This window comes from Trachemys scripta, chromosome 5 (assembly GCF_013100865.1).
Source record: "Trachemys scripta elegans isolate TJP31775 chromosome 5, CAS_Tse_1.0, whole genome shotgun sequence".
Taxonomy (NCBI): domain Eukaryota; kingdom Metazoa; phylum Chordata; order Testudines; family Emydidae; genus Trachemys; species Trachemys scripta.
In genome coordinates, this window is record NC_048302.1 from 56,259,388 (window position 1) to 56,281,164 (window position 21,777).

General features: G+C 34.7%; 1 protein-coding gene across 1 annotated transcript in view; it reads right to left on the reverse strand.

Moving 5' to 3' along the window:
• LRBA (LPS responsive beige-like anchor protein) overlaps nucleotides 1–21,777 on the reverse strand; it is a 567,906-nt gene that overhangs the window by 2,001 nt on the left and 544,128 nt on the right. Inside the window, exons 53-55 of the mRNA XM_034771513.1 lie at nucleotides 11,748–11,849; nucleotides 10,206–10,402; nucleotides 3,937–4,088 (exon numbers count right to left, since the gene is read on the reverse strand). Coding sequence (XP_034627404.1) covers nucleotides 3,937–4,088; nucleotides 10,206–10,402; nucleotides 11,748–11,849 — 451 coding nt within the window. The remainder of the gene's footprint in view (nucleotides 1–3,936; nucleotides 4,089–10,205; nucleotides 10,403–11,747; nucleotides 11,850–21,777) is intronic.

The window sequence follows — 21,777 nt, forward strand, 5'->3', positions numbered from 1 at the left end:
GTGGACATACTCACACTAGCTCTCATCGATTTAGCATGTGGCGTAGCTGTGCTAGCACGAGCAGCAGTGAACAGTGACACGGGTTAGCTGCCCTGAGCATCCACCCATGAATTTGTACTTGGGGTGGCTAGCCCTGCCACCACTCACCACTGCCTGTGCTACCACTGCTACACTACTATTTTTAGTGCACTAGCTCCATGAGAGCTAACATACGTCTGTACGAGCTAGAATTCATGCCCCTAGCTCATAGTGTAGATATTGCCTAAGAATGCCACCAACTCAAACTTTAAGGACCTGATGCGATTCCTACTGAAGTTAATGGAAAGACTCCCATTGACTTCAACAGGCTTTGGATTAGGTCTTAAAATTCTCACAGCAATCATGCAGTATATTTAAAGCATTTTATTTCCTGTGTGATTTTCCTCTACTGAATCTGATATGAACTGAATCAGACTTCAGGGAAAGAGTGACTAATACCCATTTTGAAGAATGTATTCCTTCCTTCCTTTCCAGATTGAAGTAATATGGGGGAAAATAATAATTAAGGTCTAAATTTTTAATGCAGGGGTGTACAATTCTAACACTTATGGTCTCATTTCCAGAGATGCTTAACACCCACAACTCCAGCAGGAGCCAACTGGAACTGCAGGTGCTTAGCGCCAGGGAAAATCAAGTCGTAGGGACTCTCATTTTGGGACCTCGAGAATTGAGGCACTCATTAGTGGACACATTTGAAAAAGCAGAGCAAGTTGTTTTGCTACTGCTCTATTACATGGAAATATGGATCAGAGGGGATCAAGCTCAAAGGAATTGTCCTGGCACATCTGGGCACCAAAAGGGGCTCAAGACTTCGATAACAAGAACAATTAACCTTGCATAAAACCAGGGTTACTACACACAGACCACTTCTGATTTTGTTTTCATAATGGCTTTAACTCTACTGGTGAGAGTGCTAATGAAATAGCAAAATGGAGAGGATCCAGAATGGAGAAAACAGGTGTGTAGATTTCAATTCATTCTTCCCCAATTCAAGAGGTATTTAGCACAGGATCTTCATCAAAGAACCAGATGTGCGTACAGGACTGCAACATCTCTATTGTTTATACATATGTGCAGCTTTATTTCATGTGCATGTAAACAATCAGAGTGCTACTATTTGGTATTTAGCACTAAGTAGGAGTATTATTCATGCCATCCACCACAGAGGTATTATGTATTTCCACATCTTTACTATGAGTGAGCTGACTGTTGGAGATGTTTTAGCTCCATTTGAACAGCTATGATCCCACTTGGGGCCATTTTAGAGCAATCGTGGCTGCTGAAGTGACATTTTGGCTTGTAATGTATCAGGAGTTGCTATGTCAGTCATGTCTATTGTCTCATCTTGTGACATTACTGTTAGAACTGGTTGGAAATCAAACTTTCTGTTGAGTGAGAAATTCTGACATTTTGTAGGAAAAAAATTGTTCTGATTTGCTATGAAAAGCCAAAATTTCTAATTTGAGACAATCAAAACATTTTGTCTGTGTCAAAACATTTTGAGAGTAGTGTTTCAATTTCATGTAGATGTTTATATTATATTAAATATACTATAAATGTATACATAATATTAAATCAAATATATAAATAGTAAAACTAAATTTGATTATAATATAAAAGTCAAAACAAAATGAATCACAATGACACTACAGAAATGACACATTTCAACCTTTTCCTGTCTAAAATGTTCATCAAAATCAATAGGTCCCCACTACGTTTTGGTTATGATTAAACTGCATTTTTGATGAAAAACTGTTGTCAAAAATTGTGACCAGCTCTAATTATAGTTATTAGCACACTAATTCATCATATATCGAAGTGATGCAACAGGCACATCAGAATGCCATCTGAGTAGGGCCTCAAAGGTAGAATTTGGCTCCAGCCAAAAATGATGGTGCCAGTCATTTTAATATCTAGAAACCTGCCATTTTCGAGAATGAGTGCTTGTGAGAACATGTACAAGGATGAAGAGGACATGATTCAAGGAGACTGAAGGTTTGCAGAAGTTGAGATGGGCGGGGTTTCAGATTGGTAAGAAGTAGTGGGTTAAAATCTTGATTAAAATCCATAGATGTCACCGTTTTTGTTTTAAAGAGTATTTGATGTAACATTCTGAAATGTGGATTGTGTTATGACTGACATAATGAACATATGACAGGAAAATATCTATCTATCTGGAAACACAAAGATTTTATAAAACGAATGCCTAAATTTTGGCTCTTGCATCCATATTTAGGCACTTCTATATGCTGTCTGATTCTTAATGGCATTGAGGGATTTCATATTTCATTTTTAATGATTATCATTAGTATAAAAAACTCTGCTTCCTGTTTAATCAAGATTTAAAATTGAGCTTTACATTTGGTTTGTGAGGTTCCTAGTGAATGGTTGACTAGCCACAGGGCATGGCTGGCCTCTGCCTGTCTTTGGCACGCTTGAGATATCAGTCCAATTTTGTGTGACAGCTAAAAACACTTAGTCTAGTTTCTTTATTTCCCACTTGGATGCTCATTTGTTTAGAAAAATTTTGTTTGTCCCAGTGGGAGACTAAGAGGACTTGCCTCATTTCATGAGCACTCAATTTAACAGTCATCTCTTTTTTTTTATCCCCAACATCCCAGACAAGCCAGAGATTTTTTTGCCCTAATTTGGATGAGTGTTGGATGAGCACAAATATTCATTTTTTTTTATAATTAGTCATTTGGCCAAATTCTCTACTGGTGAAAATGTGTAAAACTCCATTGACTATAATGGAGCTGAGGCATTTACATCAGCAGAGAATTTCGCCCCTTATTGTTAATAATTTATTAAGTAATTGTGATTATTATTAGGGTAGCACCTAGAGGGCTGAGTCAGGATCTGGCTCTACTGTGCTAGGCACATAGTATGAGAGAGTTTCTGCTCCAAAGATTATTGATGACAAATACAATTAGGAGTCAAAATATCTAAAGGTGACCAAGTGACTTAGGAGCCTAAGGTTATGTCTACACTACATGTGTTATAGCTACGCTGCTGTACTGTTGACACAGTGATGGAAGGGTTTTTTTCTGTTACTGTAGTAAATCCAGCACCTTGAGAAGTGGTAGCTATATCAATGAAAGAATGCTTCCATCAACCTACCTTCCTCTACAGTGAAGATTGGATCAACCTAACTATGTTACACAAGGTGCGAAATTTTTCATAGCCTGTCTCAATGTACCTAGGTCAACCTGTGTTTTAGGTGTAGCCAGGGCTGAGTCCCATTTTAAAAGTGCTTTGGATCCTAAATGACTTTCAATAAGATTTAGTGACTTAGATGCTTTTGTAATTTTATCTGGGGTAAACAAAAGTCTAGATAGTAGTCTGTAAGCTAAAGACAAACTGGATGCAACTATAAACATCCAAGTTATAAACTGGACAAAGCTATGTGCCAAAAATGCACAAAAACCTTTAACCATAGTCGCATTGGCAGGTGTAATATAGGCAGTAGTAAATATGTTTACTGTTTTATCCTTTATAAGAGAAAACAAAATGTAAAAGATTGATGGGAATCTTAGTGAGTGTCTATTTTCTTTTTGTTAATGGCTTTGAAGACCTATAGTTAGGAATATTTTTTTCCTTTGAGGAAAGGAAAAAACAGTACATGTTAAAAGTTTGTCAGAGTGAGATTTCCTGGAATGAGTGTTAATTAACCCACTAAGAGCTGCAACTCTTTAAAAGATTATCAGACCTAAACCATGACCTTTCAACACTAAAACAGTGCACAGAATTCTCCATATTGTCATTGGCACCTGAGATCAAAGTAAATACAATATTGAAAGGAAAAAAATTGTTTACACCATAATGATGTCCCTTTTGCTGTTTCTTTATAATAGTACATTCTATGAAATACTTCTGACCCCCAAACTTTAATCTCACCTTTGGTCATATGACAGGGCCATGGAACGGATTCCAGCATCACAGCCTGGGTAAGCAAAAAGCTGCTTGAGGTCACACACTTGCCATACCATGATGACCCCATTGTCTCCGCCTGTAAGCAGATACTGTCCATCACGGCTCAGCTGGATTGCCTAAAGGGAAATTGCATTAATATTTCTGTTAAAACAACTTGCTTTGCTTTTATTCCACCCTCTCACCTCCAGAACACCCCCTCTGCACCATCACAGCTTTATCTCTGAAGATACTTCATATCAGTAGATACAGCTTTTGAGAAGCAAAAAAGTCAATTACAACAGTTGGACACATAGAACTAAGTTGCCTGGCTTTATAACTGGAGGGATACAAAAAATAGTCTGAATGAAATGAATTTTTTGAATACTCTTTTAATACTTCTAAAAAGGTATGTTTAGCTAATGTGTCAGACACAGAATAAATGATATTGTGCTCTAAAGGTTGGCCCCCGTTTGGGATGAACTGGGGAATTCATTCATACTTTCACTACTTGTCAGAAATAGGCCATCCCAAACTCATATTTATATAACAGAGTATATATATTGATATTACATATAAAAATACATTAAAAGAACATTTAGTTTGCAAAATGAAGCATTCAAACATTAGGAATTGACAGAATGAAGGTTGTTTGTGCACAGGCATCTTTAATTGTGGAATTTCCTAAACTTGAGTGTTGACTTGGCAGCCTTAATGTTCTTTAATATAGGGGGGGAGAGATGGGTTAATATAATTTCCTACCTTTTTTAAAAAGCAAAGTGAAAAAATCAGTAATTGTATCATGTGGCTCCATAGTGACCCCCACACTGGTAGGACATCAGCAAGTTTGGGACTTTTGGATCTAAAGCACAGATCTTTATCGCTAATTGCTGCACTCCTGACCTTAGATCTGTCCCCCTTCCCCTCTGCTTTTCCCCGGCTTGTGTAATCCCCTCCCTGCTCCTCTGCGTTCTAGTTAGCTGAATCATTTTAAATGCAACTTTAAAAAAAAAAATTCAGCCTGAAGCTGACACCCAGCATTGGAAATGTCAGCCAAAGGGTTACAGTGAGGCAAAGTTATAAGTAAATGAAAACAGTCTTATAATGAAAAATATTAGGCAACTGCTTATAACAATGAAGTCCTAACTATTTTAAAATGTGTATGCATAATATTAGAAATTCAAGGTGGGTGAGGCAATATCTTTTATTTGAACAACTTCTGTTGGTGAAAGATACAAGCTTTCCAGTTTACACAGAGCTCTCCTTCAAGTCTGTGTAATCTCGAGAGCTTATCTCTTTCACCAACAGAAGTTGGTCCAATAAAAGATATTATCTCACCCATCTTGTGTCTCTAATATCCTGGGACCAACATAGCTACAACAACTATGCATAATATAACTTTATTGTTTAGTTCTACAATTCCATCACAATATCTTAGAAAATTTTCTTTATAAACAGTTTTGAAAACAGAAATAGTTTCTTTTGCACTTAAAGATTTCATCCACAGTTTTCAACATAGAAAACTATGGGTGAGGTCTTCACACACAAGAGTTTTCAAAAACTATTACACAGAAAGCTTTATGCTATGGTGCCTTTAAGATCTTGTGGCAATCACAAGTATTGTGCACTATCATCTATGTTTCTGAGGCGCTCCTAATTTGCAGAATTTTTAACATATGCAGCACCTGCTCACAAAAACGGGGGGAATTAAAATTAAAATACTAAATATACCATGAATGCAACATTAAAGTGGTTATGTTGAACACTGACAAGTGTAGAAACTAAAGTATTATGGTCTTCACAGTAATAATTAGTCAACCATATTGAATATATGGATTATTATCCATTTTTGTGCCTTATTACTGTTATGATGATGCTAAAAATACTCTCTAAAAAGGTCAGGAAGTGCAGCAGGGCTGAGTTAGGGTTCTTATAAAGTAACTAACTTTTCATAACCTTAGTTCTGAGTGTTTATTATGATGACTTGTTGTTATGGGAACAAACCCTTTTGTTTAACATTTTATTTAACAAAATAGTTTCAGGACTAATGCTTTAAGATAATCATTTTGTATTTACAAGCAATGAAGGAATTGGTGATCAACCCATTCCTGGCAACTGTATTTTGAACTAGGATTGTGACAAATGTACCTAACACTTTAAAAAGGTAGTGGACACGGTAAATCATTTCCAAGACATATATAAATATGGCATAATTAAATGCTCAAACATTCTGAATTGAAACTTGTTCTGAATGGTATAAATGTTCCAACTATCAATTATTATTTGTCTCATTTCTTATTTCCCTCAGACCACAAAGGTGTGTGATGCACCTCCCAAACCAGAAAGAAGACATGTTTGCTGCCCAAGGAGCTTAGATTCTAAATTACGCACAATATACCCAGGGTGCAACAAGGCAATAAGCTAGGAATGGAGGGAAGAATGAGGTAAGATAATAAAATCTGTAGAAAAGAAAATTGCATATACCAAGATAGCTCATCATGAGCTCTAGCAAACCAAATAAAATTATTAAAAAGATTATTCATTAGAAGTAAAATCAATATCCATTTTTTTCATTCCACAAATGGCACTCTCCTGAGGGTATTTTGAAATTGCAATGAAGGCATGACAAATAATTATTTGCTACACTTATAAAATTCAGCTGATGAAAATCCATTAACCTTATGGTCATGGTTCACTTGTGTTTTATACTTGAGGCTTTTTACTGGAGAAATGCTATATTACAAGGCAAATTAAAGCCATTAATCTTTAACTCTTCCACTACCTGCAAATTTCAGTGATTTCTGTGATCTCTTGATTAAATAAAGAACAGTCTTTGAGGTTTTGCCAATATCTATGTCATTTTCCTAAGTCACCTGCTTTTCAAGAAGACAAGTAGTTGATATATATATGACAAAGGTCACCCTGTCAAAATTTCAGTTTAATGACATGCCCCATAGGAGTTAACAAACTAAAGGATGCATTTACTCTCAAGTACTCCAACTATTATGGGAAGGCATGAATCAATTTTACTGTTCAGTTTTTCTCCCAGTGAAAGTTATCCAGGATTCTAATAAGAATAAGCTCAAGCAGTTTTGCCATCTAATCTTTCTCACAACATAAGATTCAGACATGCAAACAAATCCCCATAGCACTCAATTCAAGCAACGTTCTAAAAGCTTCATTTCTGACTTGTACTTCCTTGAAAAGTCTCAAAAATTTGGGCAAACCCTTTAACCTCTCAGATTCTTGAAAGGCAGTGCTTCTTAAAAAGCAGAGCTGTCACCATGACAGCACTGGCTTACGGCAGCAAGAGGCTGTTGGGCACTTCCACATTTCAGGACTCAGGAAAGGAAAATAAATTGGTTCCTTTGGGTGAATGAGTGTACTGTCTTTGTTTAGGATAAAATAATTTTACTTCTCTGAACTGGCTGCCTACTTAGATTTAAATTATTCATTAAGACAATTAAACATTACACGATAGATGTGCTGGGATATGCTGTTAGTCTAAGCTCCATGAAGCAGTATTTTAAACAAAAAACGGTGGAAAGTGATATACCCTGAGTTTCCCCAGACAGTTAAATTTTTCTGGTAGTTGTAGAATTCTGTTCTGAATGTAACTGTAAACTGTTATTTTCATCAACTACATCTTGCAGTCTAAGCCCACAATGACACGGGAAAACACATCAGAATTTTACTTTACATAAGCAACTGCATTTCTGACCCACTATTTCTCCATTTTCTCCCAGCAACGAACAGTGATATCGTCAGTCTCCATAGCCTGTAGGCAGGTCCTACTCATTTTAAATGGTCCTACTTTAATCACACAGTTGCCACTTGCCTTCTAGTATGATAAAGTGCAGAAGCCCTGGGAAGAAGGTTGTGGATTATTTAAACCTAAAATCCTCGTGGGACTGCTGGGGGAAAAACTGTGTACCAGTGGCCATTAGAGAGCAGAACATTCACTGCCTCAAGCAACATTCTCCAAGACGTGGGTACTGACTGAAACACTACAGAAATTGTTTTACCCAGCAAGGGATTTCTAGATATTTTACAGATTTACTAGCCTAGTTGACAATATAATCACAACTGAAAGTGACATATTATCAACATTATTATTGTAAAAAGAAAAGCAAAAGAAAACACTCTGGTGTGTACTTGCTTTAAATGAAATATTAGGGTAGAGGCTAGGGTGGGAAACTCACAAGCATGCGTGCAAGGACAGCAAAAGGTGAAACTTCAGCGAATTGAAGAAAGACTAAAAATGAAGCAAGAATCTATATCAATTTGGAAAAAAGCCTGGGACGGGGCATGCAAATTCTCATGATATATCCCCTAACTCAAAGAAATCTGCATTTACAGTGAATTAAGTAATAAATGTGTGTAATTCAGCATTTTGTGACTATTAATCCACTGCAGAACGACACCGGCTATGGAAAACACATCAAATAATATAGCCTTTTTAAATTGCATACTCAACAAACTATATATCCAACATTTCAAGAAAATGAGGATAGTGGATTAAGAGAATTTAATGTCAACTTGTAAAAAAAGGAGAAAGGCATAGCTGAAGCATTTAAGTGTGTGTATTGGGAGCTCCAGTGTTAACATTAAAACATTTTGTACCAGCTGCATATGAAATCATAAAATGCTAGTTCCTTCATGGAAAGAGTTAAGGCTAGTAACATTCTTTTAAAATATATTTCAATATTTTTTACCTGTTTTGAAGCTAATTTCCTTGATTTTGCTCTCTTTTGCAACACAAGTCTTAACAAAATTATGTATCTGTGGGAGTCAGGTGAGGACAAGGGGTGCAAATTTAAGACTGCTCACAGTTGGATGAAAAACACAGGTAAAGAATTCTTGTAAGACTGTAGGACAGGTGTGTGAGGGTAAGAAGAGCTCAGGAAGGATATTATAAATATTGCCCAAGTCACGTGATCAGACCTTGTAAGGAAAAGGGACGGTGCACAGCTAAAAATAATATTTTTTAAAAAATATCCTTGCCTGCATTAACAACACTTCAGAATTGTTGTTGTTATTTTATTATCCACAGATTTTGGTAATCAACTCTTCACCATTTAGGTTGTTACTTTTTTCCATTGCATTCAGTTTGGAAAATTAAACTACAATGGGCAGTTATATCGAGGTCAATTTCACTTATTGTAGTGCTGCCAACTGCTCTACAAACAAGAAAGAAGACATGGCTCCTCCTCCTTTAAAGAGTTTGTAATCTAAATAGTAGGATGGGTTGCGTGACTGAGCAGTGCAAATTAACACCTGTCTTGCTAGCTCTTCAAGTTTTGTTCAGCGGTGGTTTTATTTTTTTTATTTTTTTATTTTATTTCAGCTCTTTTGTTTACAGTTCTTTGATGGCTGTTGCAAGGTTTTAGGCCTTTTGGAAGAAGAGTATTTTAGGGAGGGAGATGAGAACCACTTTCTGGTTCTCATGTATTAGCATAGTGCTGCTGTGTTTGGATTTTAGAACTGCAGGAAAATATTTATATTGACATTAAAATAAGTCCATAAAGTTATTTTATTAAGCATTGCCTCCACTCCCATTTTTCTTTTAATACAAAACCCCCACTATATTTTGGATTTAACTAAGGCAGCAGTGTTCTGCTTCATCTTTTAACTTTCTATTTAATTTGTAGTCTCTTTTTAAGTAGTTAAATTAAAAATATTTTCCCTTTTTCTTGTTTTGGCTTAGCCCTATGACAGCTGCCAAATTTTGTTCTGTCCATATCACATTTTATTAACATTTTTGAACCAACGATTTTGCATATTAGCAAAAAGCCTTCCTGAAACTCAGCCTTTGAATAATATCTCAACTGAGATGCAGGAATATGGACAGGGCTAATAACACACAACAGCCCTCCTGCTGCTGGAGTGACTGGTCATCTTGACTCTTTAGAGGCTGACAAAAATGTAATATACTGAATTCTCCTGTGTGCGCATACCAGGTATTATTTGTATGTCCTTTTATTCAGAGGGAAAAAACCCACAATATATTGCTGGCTACCTAGGCAGAGCCACTGTAAAGTTAAACATGATTCCATGAGCAATGTCTGAGCCCCCAACTGATCCCTCATATTTCTTGGAGCCCTTCTAAATTTAAATGTCATTAGTGAAATTGCACAGATTTCATTCACCGTTTGCATGGAAAGAAACCCTGAGCAATTCCAAAATCTCAGAATTCTCCAAAGTTTATTTTAAATATTGACATATTCAACCCTTACAATATATTTCTGCACACTTACCCTTATTTTGTCATCTGTTTCCATAGTGGCCTGAAGTTTCCCATTCACGCTGAATACACAGAAAAGGCCATTTTCATAGTATATGATACAGTGGCCCTCTCTTGAAGCCTGGATAAGTTTTGGTCTCAAGCAGTTTTCAGGACCTTCTAATGTCCTCAATAGGTCTCCATTCATAGAATGTATGAGACATGGCCCTTCTGATGAAACAAAATTAAAAGCACTGGTTATTTTCATATCGAATCCATCCAAAGATAATGAGTAATGGCTTTTATTGAATTAACTCAAAATGTGTTATAAATGGAAAATTTAAGGTACAACCTTGTAATACTAAAGTTCTTCACATTGGTAGTCTCATCTCCTAAAAGTCTAGAGTTGCATTATGGTAACTAAAGCAATCACCTACTTTAAGGCAATGTCCACACTACCTCTTATGTCATAACCTAAGCGCTAGTGTGGACAGTGTTACATGGACAGAGCTTCTCCCACTGACATAGCTGCCACCACTCATTGGGGGTGGCTTAATTAAGTCAAAGGGAGAGCTCTTTCCTGTCAGTTTAGAGCAGCTCCACTAGAGAGTTTACAGCAGCGTGGCTGCGCCAGTCTCTTTAGATTTTCACAGTAAGATTCACTTATTTACATGCTTACAATTGCAGCACCTAATTTAGGTGCACAAATTCCTGATATGCATTCACAAATCAGATGTGTACCCATATGCGACTAGCTACATTCTTCATTGGTAATGAACATGGACAAAAACTTTATTAGTATACACACATCAGGTATTCCCCTTGTGTAAAAAGTGTGTGCAGTTTTGAGTGCCAGACTTTGAAAATGCAGCCTATAATAGGAACTTTTGAAACACTGAAGAAGGAAGGTCTCTGTTCCAAGGAGCTCCCAAGAAGGACAGATAAATAGACAAAGTTAGGGAAGGGGGACAACTACAAGCAATTTATGTACAAGTGAACATAATTCATTGTAAGCAGCACAGCAGAAATGGGTCTTTAAGAAAGATTTAAAGTAGGGTCCTTGTAGATGAGCTCAGAGAAGCTGACCCTAACCACTGCAAATTTTAGTTGGGAATGCAAATATATCTTTAAACAACAACAACAAAAATCATTGCTGTTGCCACTGGGGAGTTATCCACAACAAAAACAAAGCACATAATTGCACTGCATTTTTGATAGTCTCAGCAGAGAGCCAGGAATACATAGAGGATAGTTCTCTCTGTATTGTCGAACAACTAAAGGTAGTTAGTCTGAATAAACAAAAACAAGATAACTGGAAGACCAACATGGGGAAGCTGTCTGTGCTGGACTTCTATAGATACACATGAATGGGCTTCAATTTTAATATGTTATGGTCAAAAGAGGTTTTTCAAATTGACTTAAAAGGGAAACCTGTGCCAATTAAAACAAGGTTTTTTTATATGAATCATACATAATTAAAATGATCTCCATCATCCTAGACTGTATTCATCTTTAAACTAGGACAATAACTTTATGACAAAATATAGTTTTAAAAAGATAACAGAAACCCTTTTACCTTTAGCACCACTTATTACCAGACCAAGTTCAGCACAAACTGTAGCACAAACAATCTCATAGTCATGTCCTGTCAAGACAGCTCGGGGAGTGGCAAAATCACCTTCAAGGAAACAAGAAAAAAAGGAATCCTCAGTTATGATTCATCTCTAAAAGCAGTGTTTACAGTAATTCACATATTTATTTTCTTTACCCTTGGAGTTTACACTTTCAAGAACAGATACTCATGGTATGGACTATACTTTTTTTGTTACACTTGAGAATGACTTCTTCCATACTGCTGATAAACAGTACACTAGTAGTACTGCCTTTCAGAAATTCAGCCTTGCCATTTACTAATGAAGATACACACAACAAAACTCTATATAGACAACAACTAGTTTGAACATAAAGGATTCTACTACCCCTCAGTGGACAAAGAGCACCATGCCAATAAATATTCTGTAAATAAGTGTGTCACTATGATAAGTAACAAGGGGAAACATTTATGATGTCCAAGTTGAAGGAAGGAGTCCACTGACTGATTTCACTTTAATCTATTTCCAGTACTGAAATCACAACTATGAGGCTTAACTTAGTTCCTCATAGCCAGTTGGTGCTTTGTCCAAAGCAATTATTTTTTCCAGAATCTGTCTTTAGAGATCAAATCAAACATTTAGGGATGTTGTCAATAGAGGAAAATTGTAAGCTGACATATTGTTATGAACTGTTCAGACTTAAACCCTTTGTCACGACAAATATGGGTAATTAACATTTTCTCTGTCTGATCTTTGAGAATAGTGTATGCATGTGTTATCATAAACTTCTTTAAAAATACTTCAGACCTCATCTCGTGTATTTTCACTGGCTCACTCTCCCAGAATGCCAGTAGTCCATGAAAAGCACAATGTTATTTTTGTAATTACTGTCTAATTATTTCAATTGGAAGCCTTTTATGAAGAGTAAAAATCATTAAAGTTTTAAGTAATATGTTTCCAATGAGGTTATCACAGCTTAATAAAAGAGAACTACAAATAAGCTTTTTTAAGCAGAAAATATTTTTACTTTAAATGATGACTTTTTTTCTGTGGAATGCCAGAGCTATAGAGTCAAGTATCGGGCGTAGCTGTGTTAGTCTGTATCCATAAAAACAACAAGGAGTCTGGTGGCACCTTAAAGACTAACAGATTTATTTGGGCATAAGCTTTCGTGGGTAAAAAAACCTCACTTCTTCAGGGACATCTGAAGAAGTGAGGTTTTTTACCCACAAAAGCTTATGCCCAAATAAATCTGTTAGTCTTTAAGGTGCCACCAGACTCCTTGTTGTTTTTTTAGGGCTATAGAGAAAGATGGTGGTAAAAATCAAATGTTATTTTGATTTTAAAAAATAGTATATGGATTTGCAAAGACACGGAAAGAAGTAATAGTGTCAAGTGATTCCAGCAAGGATAAAGCAGCACATTTGTTGTTCAGATAGCATGATTCAAAAAGTTTTGAAGTAGAAATTTTTTTAAAACCAAATATTAATAAGCACAATCTTATTAATGTGTCCATTCATTTATACTGCACTCTCCAAAGTAGTGTCTGCATAACTTCTAATAAGACACTCAGATTGTTAAAACACACCCTGCAAACAAAGAATGTTTTCACCGGCACAATGAGTTTTCTGTGTGCAGCATGGATGCAGGACTGGACATGTGAAAGTAAAGTTAAAAAGACTTAACTTACTCTCACCAGTGTGCGTTTTAACTCTGACCATTTGCAACAATTCCCAAAATGTCCATGTAGCTGTCATGTTCAAATGGTCTTTTTAAAAAGGTCATAATCCATGATCCCGTATTAAACCAGGGATTATTACCTTTCAAAATATGATTTATTCTGCAATTACTGCTACAATACATAATTTATATTATTGTAACATACAAATTTTGCAAAGTAAACAGTATTTCTTCTTAATAAATCAGGACAATATCATTCTCATATATATATATATATATATATATATATATATATATACATACACACACACACATATATATACACACACTTTGGAGCAGCTTAGTAAGTGATCCCTAATCCCCAAATACATAACCATGAAATGCTACAGCTTTTGTTTCATATGGAGTTTGGCAAAACACACTCAAATTCAGGAAGCATGGCAGACAGTTCAGAAAAAAAATTAAAAGCATAAGGGATAGACTTATGATCAGTAGGTACTTCTCAGCTGATTATTTCACAGAAAGATGGCTATATTGAACTTTCCTCACCTAAACATGGAACAAGCACTTTTAAAAGTGAATGAAACAATAAAGACAATCCATGACCTTGCACAAATAGATTGAAAAAAGTTCTATAAACGTTAATGGTTACACTGGAATCTACGTAACAGCCTCATTACCCAGTATCAAATTGTACTTTTTAGATACCCGACTCTGTCCTATTGTCCCCAAATGAAATGTAAGGCAGTTTTGCACAGTTCCTGGTTTGCGGTATTTTTTAATTGAGATGCATACATTAGCAACATTAAATAGTCAATAATAGTTATTATTTACTACTGTCTTCAGAACTTGCATTTAACACAAATCTGCACAGATAATCAAAAACTTACTTTAATTAAGTTATTAAATATTTTCATAAAACAATAGTTTAAACACTGAAATCATGAGAGTTTGAAATGAGCAGCACCGACTCGGTGTTAATGGGTTTATGCTGTTTGAGTTTAAAGGACATTTAAGGAACTGTTTTAAATGCAGTTATTAGAGGATAGAAGCAAAAATTCAACTGCCACAAGATGTTTACTTTAAATGCTTGTGGTAGTAGTGTTATTGTTGTCTCTGTGGATTAAATGTTATGCATGTCTACAGTACCTATCCCAATAGTATCTAGGAGTTAGGTTTCTCCTACAACACAACATGGACTGATGATATATGTTTATCATAGTACATAGTAAAAATTCTATCTATAATACTTATGTTGCTTTTCATTTAGTAATATTATATTAATATATTATATAAACTAGAATATAAACCCATGTTACCTAGATTATAAACAGTGTCTCGCAAATCCATTCATCCAACTGTTTACCAAATGGCTTTAGTATTAAATAATCGCACATCAATTAAAAAAAGAGAGCAACAATCAGAAAAGTAAATTTACAAAGAAACCTCCAGTTAGGCTATTTCTCTCACTACTGAAAAACAAGTATCCTGTGTAAAGTCAGGCTGGCTCCTTTGATAAAAATGTTAAATATTTAGGGGTTTTTAAGACACTGATTTCCCAAATAATGGGGTCACTTAAAAGCTGATTGTTGAGCAGAACAGATTTCTTTAAAAGCTTTTAAACTGTTACTGCTTCAGAAGATTGTCATGGTTTTCAATAATGCAGAGAAAATTTTATTTTGTCATTGGTTTAAGGGGCACCTCTTCAAACTTTTCTAAATTGTTTTAGGGGAACCAGCTTCTAGACCCCTTTGAAAAGCTGTGGAAATGACTTCAAAGGAAAAAAGAGTCTTTGTCCCTTAAGCAGGTTTACGACCACTGAGGCAAACCCTAACTAAGGGGTGAAAAGAATACTCAGGCATCTTTATGGAGATCCTTAAGGAAGATGAACAAGTCAAATGAGATTAAAGATAGCCCAAATCCTGGTACTAATAACCAAGACACAGCAGTCTTACAGATGTGCTTTTCTCAGCATAGTATATAATAATATCCTTAACCAATACCACTGTTGGAGCACTACTTAAATTTGAATGGTGTAGAAATCTTAATGGCACATTCACATTGTAACAAATGTAGCTACGACTTATTAAAATCATAATATATATAAAACCCTTTTTCCAAAAATAAGCAGGATCTTTTACCTTTAAAGTAACTATTATGTTACTATTACTATATGTAAACTATTCAAATTATGTCAGAGAACTCTCTTGCGTTACAATAAATAATTGCTGCAAAGTTGTTTTCCCATAGAAAATTGCATAAAATATCACTCTTGCTTAAGTGACCAAAGTACACTTTAAATCATAAAACTCAAACTTCAGAAGATAAAAGAACACCACATGATATCCGGTGTGCAATATTTCACTGAAAAAGTGCTAGATGCTTGGAAACTACATTTAAAAAGGAATAGTGAAATTATAACAAAGTCAAAACTTTCTTCCAGTTTTACAACATCCAGAAGAAGTCACTCCTTACAACTAACGAATCACTGTTTAGTGTTTCTGAGATTTCCTCCTCCTAGCCTTTTCCAGGCTTTGGTGTTGTTAAACAAAACAGAATCATGACATCTTAAATCCAGAAGTGAATTCCATGTTTAATCGCTTGCTATGTTACAATGACTGACTGAAAGAATTGACAAATACAGCAAACTCTGAACATTTCCCTCTAACCTGTACTCAATCTAGAAATAAAAACATATCCCACATTAAAATGTGACATGCCCTTTCCTAAAACTAGCATTGATGAGATAATATTATGCAACATATTAAAATGTAAGTATTTTGACTATGGCTCCTTTCATACTCTAGGCTGAGAAGGCAGTTAATTATGATAAGTCACTGACAGATGAACAGTAATTCTCAAGTTATGATTCCATGATTGTAGAGGCTGTAGGGCACTTTTTTAAGTGCAAATTAATTAAGCAATTTTATGTCTTAATATAAAATTATAATTAAATGAAACATCAATTAACCCAACTATCTTTTTACTTACTGCTTGCTAAAATAACTGACTGAGTGCTTTCCCACAAGGATAGGCAAAACCAAACACTTTCTACAAATTTCACAAATTTTTATAATTGGTGTTTCTAATAAAAACTGACAAAAATAATAAAACCTTTAAAATAAGGTTACATAACTGTAAAACCCTAATTATGAAATCTAGGAACTATGAGCACTAGCCTTATTCCATCCTAACGTAAATAAGCAAAATAACAAAACAATCTCAAGGACTCCGATATGCCATTAGACTTCCACATTAGTTTTACAACATATTTCAGAGTTTATTTGTCTCAAACTGATTCCTGTTAAATATCTACATAAATACTACATTCATGGAATTCTGCAGAGTGACTGCCAATATAATAATAAAATTTCACTGCTACACAAATGAGACTAGCTCTTTCATGTACAATAAATCTTACTGAATGACGAGCTATACATATGTTATGAAAGTATCACTGCAATTTTAGTCTGAAGGCTGATTTCTTTTTAAACACACAATTTTTATACTATACTTTAGTTACAAGGTACATAAGAACTCTGCCTTTATGTTATTCTCCACTTCAGAGACATAGGAGTTTTTCCTCCCAAGTCTAATCTTTTTTCCTTCTACTGTTGCATGTCATTTGTTCAAACTTTTTATAATCTCACAAAATGCACAACCTTAAATCTAGAGGCTAATTTTGTCTTTGCATGTGTTACTTAAAAGCCTATAGTTTGCCCAAAGGAAACAATTTCTTTGAGTAAACTCACATTCGAAACCTGAAACAAAATCCAGAAATTTAAATGCAACTGATGCTAGTAACATTTCCAACTGTGGCTAGTAAAGTGCTAAACATAAATTTACTTTATCATGTGGCTCTAGATTACTAATAAGCTTATTACCACTGAGGATACCGAGAGGGCTTATTTCATTCCATCCCTTAGTTACTCCATGCAAACGTTTGACTGACACGGAGTACTGAGTAAGCAGATGATACTAGAATGTAACATTTGTTTGTTCATCTCCCTTCAGAGTGGTTAATTAGAAACGTGAATTTGAATGATTTTCTTGTGTTTATAGACACACACTCTCTTCAGGATAGGGTTCCTTATATCTCTAAAATGGCACAATATAGAGATCAAAAAAAATTACAACCTGTATTAATGGAATATTACAATTCAGACTTTACACGCACAAAGTCTGGACTCCCATGCCTCACAATTCCCATCCTATATGCAATGTGAAGTCTTCTGGAATCTCTTCCCCCTCATTCAGAGTTTGTCAGTTGAAAGTCCTGGAAAGTCTCTTACTCCTCCCACTGAATATGAACTCCTCTGAAATCCCTTGCAGGCATCTGCAGTGCGACCATTCACACCCCCACTGTACATAATATTTTAACATATGTTCTGTACCCAGTTAATTAAACCATAGTCTGAACAATTCAGGAGCACATTTTTTTTAAACCATAAAACTGGATACAGATTTTCAGTGCACCTTATAGATATATTCACCAACTTCCTGCTGAGACCAAGTATAAAGTATCCATCCAAAAAGGAACTAGGAACATTATAAAGCAACTATTTCAATAAAAAATATAGCAATAGTAGGACAAGGTACTAACATATGTCTATTTTTTAGCAGTATTCTTTGTGTTGTTATACCTAAAGATCAATTCCATCACAAAACAAACACTTTTGAGTTTCTCTCTTAATCAAAAAATAATCTCAGATGAACAATTTCATACGATAGTTTAGCTCACTTTAAATCTATCAGTTTCTGCTGTTTTTACTATTTTCTGCTTAGTAGAATACATTCTACAAAAAAAACTTGTAAAATTTTGTTCCAATTAAGAAAACTTTTTAATAATTTAAAACTTTTAAAAATATACTGCCCAACAATATTAAATAATGAGAGCATATACTGTACCTATTTAAAAATCAGATCATATTGCTAATTAATTTTAAAAAAACTTGTTTTATATATAGTATTAGATAGTGTTTTAGTTTTGAGACCTTTCATATTACGACTAGGAACGTTGTAGCATTTAAAAAAACAACAACAACAACAGCCAATGAATGATCAGGCCTTAAAAGAAACTTAAAACTTAAAACTTCTTTTAAAAAGCAAACAGTATTTTTCAACAAATTTAGTCTTCCAGCTAAGTGAAGCTCCTAATGTATATAATTCTGACTATACAAAGTGTTCTTCTATGTACCATAGTGAATTTACATCCTGCAATTCCTATGTTACGGAAATTAATTCCAGAAACGCTTTGAAATGTTTCCTAGCTGATCCTAAAGTATGGTACTTACCAAACATTTTTTTTACAGCAGTGAAGTCTGGTTTTGAAGATACTCAAAGTATCAATTCTAGACCATAAATCATTACTTCTTCTGTTTTACTCTACTCTCATATCTATGTGGTACAGCCTTAGAATTTAATAGTATAGTCATTTTTCTCAGTAATCAAACAATTTAAATAAATGTGATATATTAGTACATCATCCCAACACCATGCATATGGTGCACATTAAGGTTGTATTCATTTACCATATGAATATAATTCCTTTTACCACCATCTATTATTAGGTACAAGTTGTAAATATAGCATTGTTTTGCCTGGAACCTGAAGGCCTGCATTACATCATGGAGCACTAAACATCCTGATCCTTCTGGAGAATTTCATGTATATAGTTTATTGACATCTGAAGCTGGATGCTGCTAACATACCAGCATCAAAAACCTTCTCTCTAAATTTTTCCATTCAGGAAAAAGACAATGCCTTTGTTTGTGTTTGTATAGTGCCTAGAACATTACAGGTACCAAAATATACCACCACCAATTTGATTCAAGAAGAAAACATGAAATTCCTTCTCTATTAGCCAGTTGGAAATAATTATATTACAGATGAAGTACTTAATACTGGAGGACATATTTTTAGTCTGCAAAATTTAAAAAAGAACCTGCTGCATTTGAGAATGATTTCTGAAACAGCTACTATTAGGATTGCAGGTTCTTTAGAGACTCCATAGAGAGACTAATACTTTATTGGCATTATATAAACACAAAATTATAATATTTATTATTTATAAAATATTATAGGTTTGAGTGGAGTTACTAGACATACAACATCACAAGGTTCATCCATCTATTATGTCTTGTCTTTATGACTTAAAGTTATTTGGGGGCAGAGGCTGTCATTTACTGTGTGTTTATATAGTGCTTAGAACAACAGGGCCCCAACCGAAGTTAGGCCTCCATGCATGACATTTTAAAACCACCACCAATACCCCTGTGCCCTTACAGCAGTATAAGTTAGGGTCCCATTCTGGAGGTCAGATACATGCAGGCTGAGCCTCTGCAAAACGCCACTAACTTCAATGGTGCTTTGGAGAAGTGTGTGTGTGTGTGTGGGGAAGGCGGGGGGAGCGGGGGGTGTCCTACCCCTGTAGCTCCAATAGGCCTATGATCAACGCCTATGTTTCTTAAACTTCCATGGGAATTTGGGGTAACCTAGGAATGCAGGAACAGACTCTAAATGTCAGATAGAAATTTAAGTGGTTACTGTCCCTTAAATATATTATTTTGTAGTTACTTTTATGTACCCTGTTGCTCTTTCTTTTCTGTGAAACACACATTCCTGAGCTTGAATTCCAAGTACAGAACAATTTATTATTGAACTTGATAACATTCTAGTAAAAAAGAAGAAAATATTCCATTTTTCTTACAATTACACTTAAAACACTGACACACTCCAGTTTCAGGTTGTACAACAACATTACATGCAGTTTGTGCCTTCTTTTTAGAAGGAGACAAATTATAATACAAATAAAATCCACAAGTTTCACACCAAATTTGTCGAAGCGTCTGTGTGTATTTAATATTTTAAGCAATAGTATTTTGTGGAGGATCAGTTCCCACATCATTTTCACATCATTACCAGCAGATGGCAGTGCAGAATGCTTGGTTATATACAGTGAAAGGCTACTTTGCCTAGCCATTTTTGAGAGACAAAGAGTATATATTAATGGCTGCATTGAAACAGTGCTAAAATAATACTGTTTTTTTTTTTAAAGAAATAATACAAATCATTCAGAGTGTGTGTGTGTGTGCGCATCAAAGTAAATTTATGTATAAAGTACATGGTATTGCTTATAGCAAATATATAAAGGTATGCAGACACAGTCACTGCTTTTAATTCTCAACATGGTACTCTACCTCTCTCACAGCAACACTAGGTTTTCTTAGCAGAAGGAATATAGCGTAAGTCCTCCTCAGAGATATCAACTACAATCATTCTAAACCGATTTAAAATATTTTGAGATATTATAATTTTCTACATGGGCACATATTAATAAAATCAATAGCAGGTTTTGCATTACTGACGTGATTATTTATGGGTGCCTAGATACCATGGTGACTGACAATATACATACAATGAACAACGTGGGTTGACAGACTAAAAAAATTCATAGTACACAATGACTTTTAGTGTAGCTACATTATATACTACTTTTTAAAAAGTCCTGTTCTTACAATTATAGCTATAATTCCAAAATAAATATTTATGTTGCAAAAAGACTTTTTAAAAATCAGATTTTTTTTTTATAATGGCAATAGTTCTCAAAACTGCAGAGACTTAGGTACATGCTTAATTTTACACATGGTGAGCAGTTCCACTGACTTCAAATTATAGAAATATGATTTACTTAAATCAAGAAATATACAGTGTATAAAAATACGCATTAATGTAAGTCTTTGCAGGATTGGGGCGTATGAGATTAGGGTGTCTGACTGCAAAGAAATGATCTATAATGCTATATTTAAATCAATCAAAAGCAGGATATTAATGGGTGATATTTCTGGATTTTAATCAGCAGCAAGAACAGCAATACCTAAATTTTAAAAATATTTGAATGAAACATTTACAAAGTTTTAATTTTCACACAGAAGAGTATTTATAATAGTAGTGACAGAAAATTTTTGTACCTTGCTAAGCACAGTAATTAATATAATAAAAACTACATAGCAAGATACAAAACTTTAGACATGATAGCCTTTGTGAGTTTAAAATAGTTTAAAAATGTAAATCTGAATAGGAAACCATATGATGCTTGTGCACGTTAGCTGCAGTTGTACTGTTCACATAAACTCTTGGTTAAATCCATTTGTCTGGTTTAAATATTAAACCTCCAATGTTATATCCTGCAATATAGATACAACAACCAGTCACAATGAAAAAGAGCTGGAGTTTATTTCTCTAATGTGCCTCAGAAAACTGTAGTTTTAAAAGGGCACTACATTATGATACAAAACTATTCACTAAATGCACTGCTGTGTATTGATGATCTTC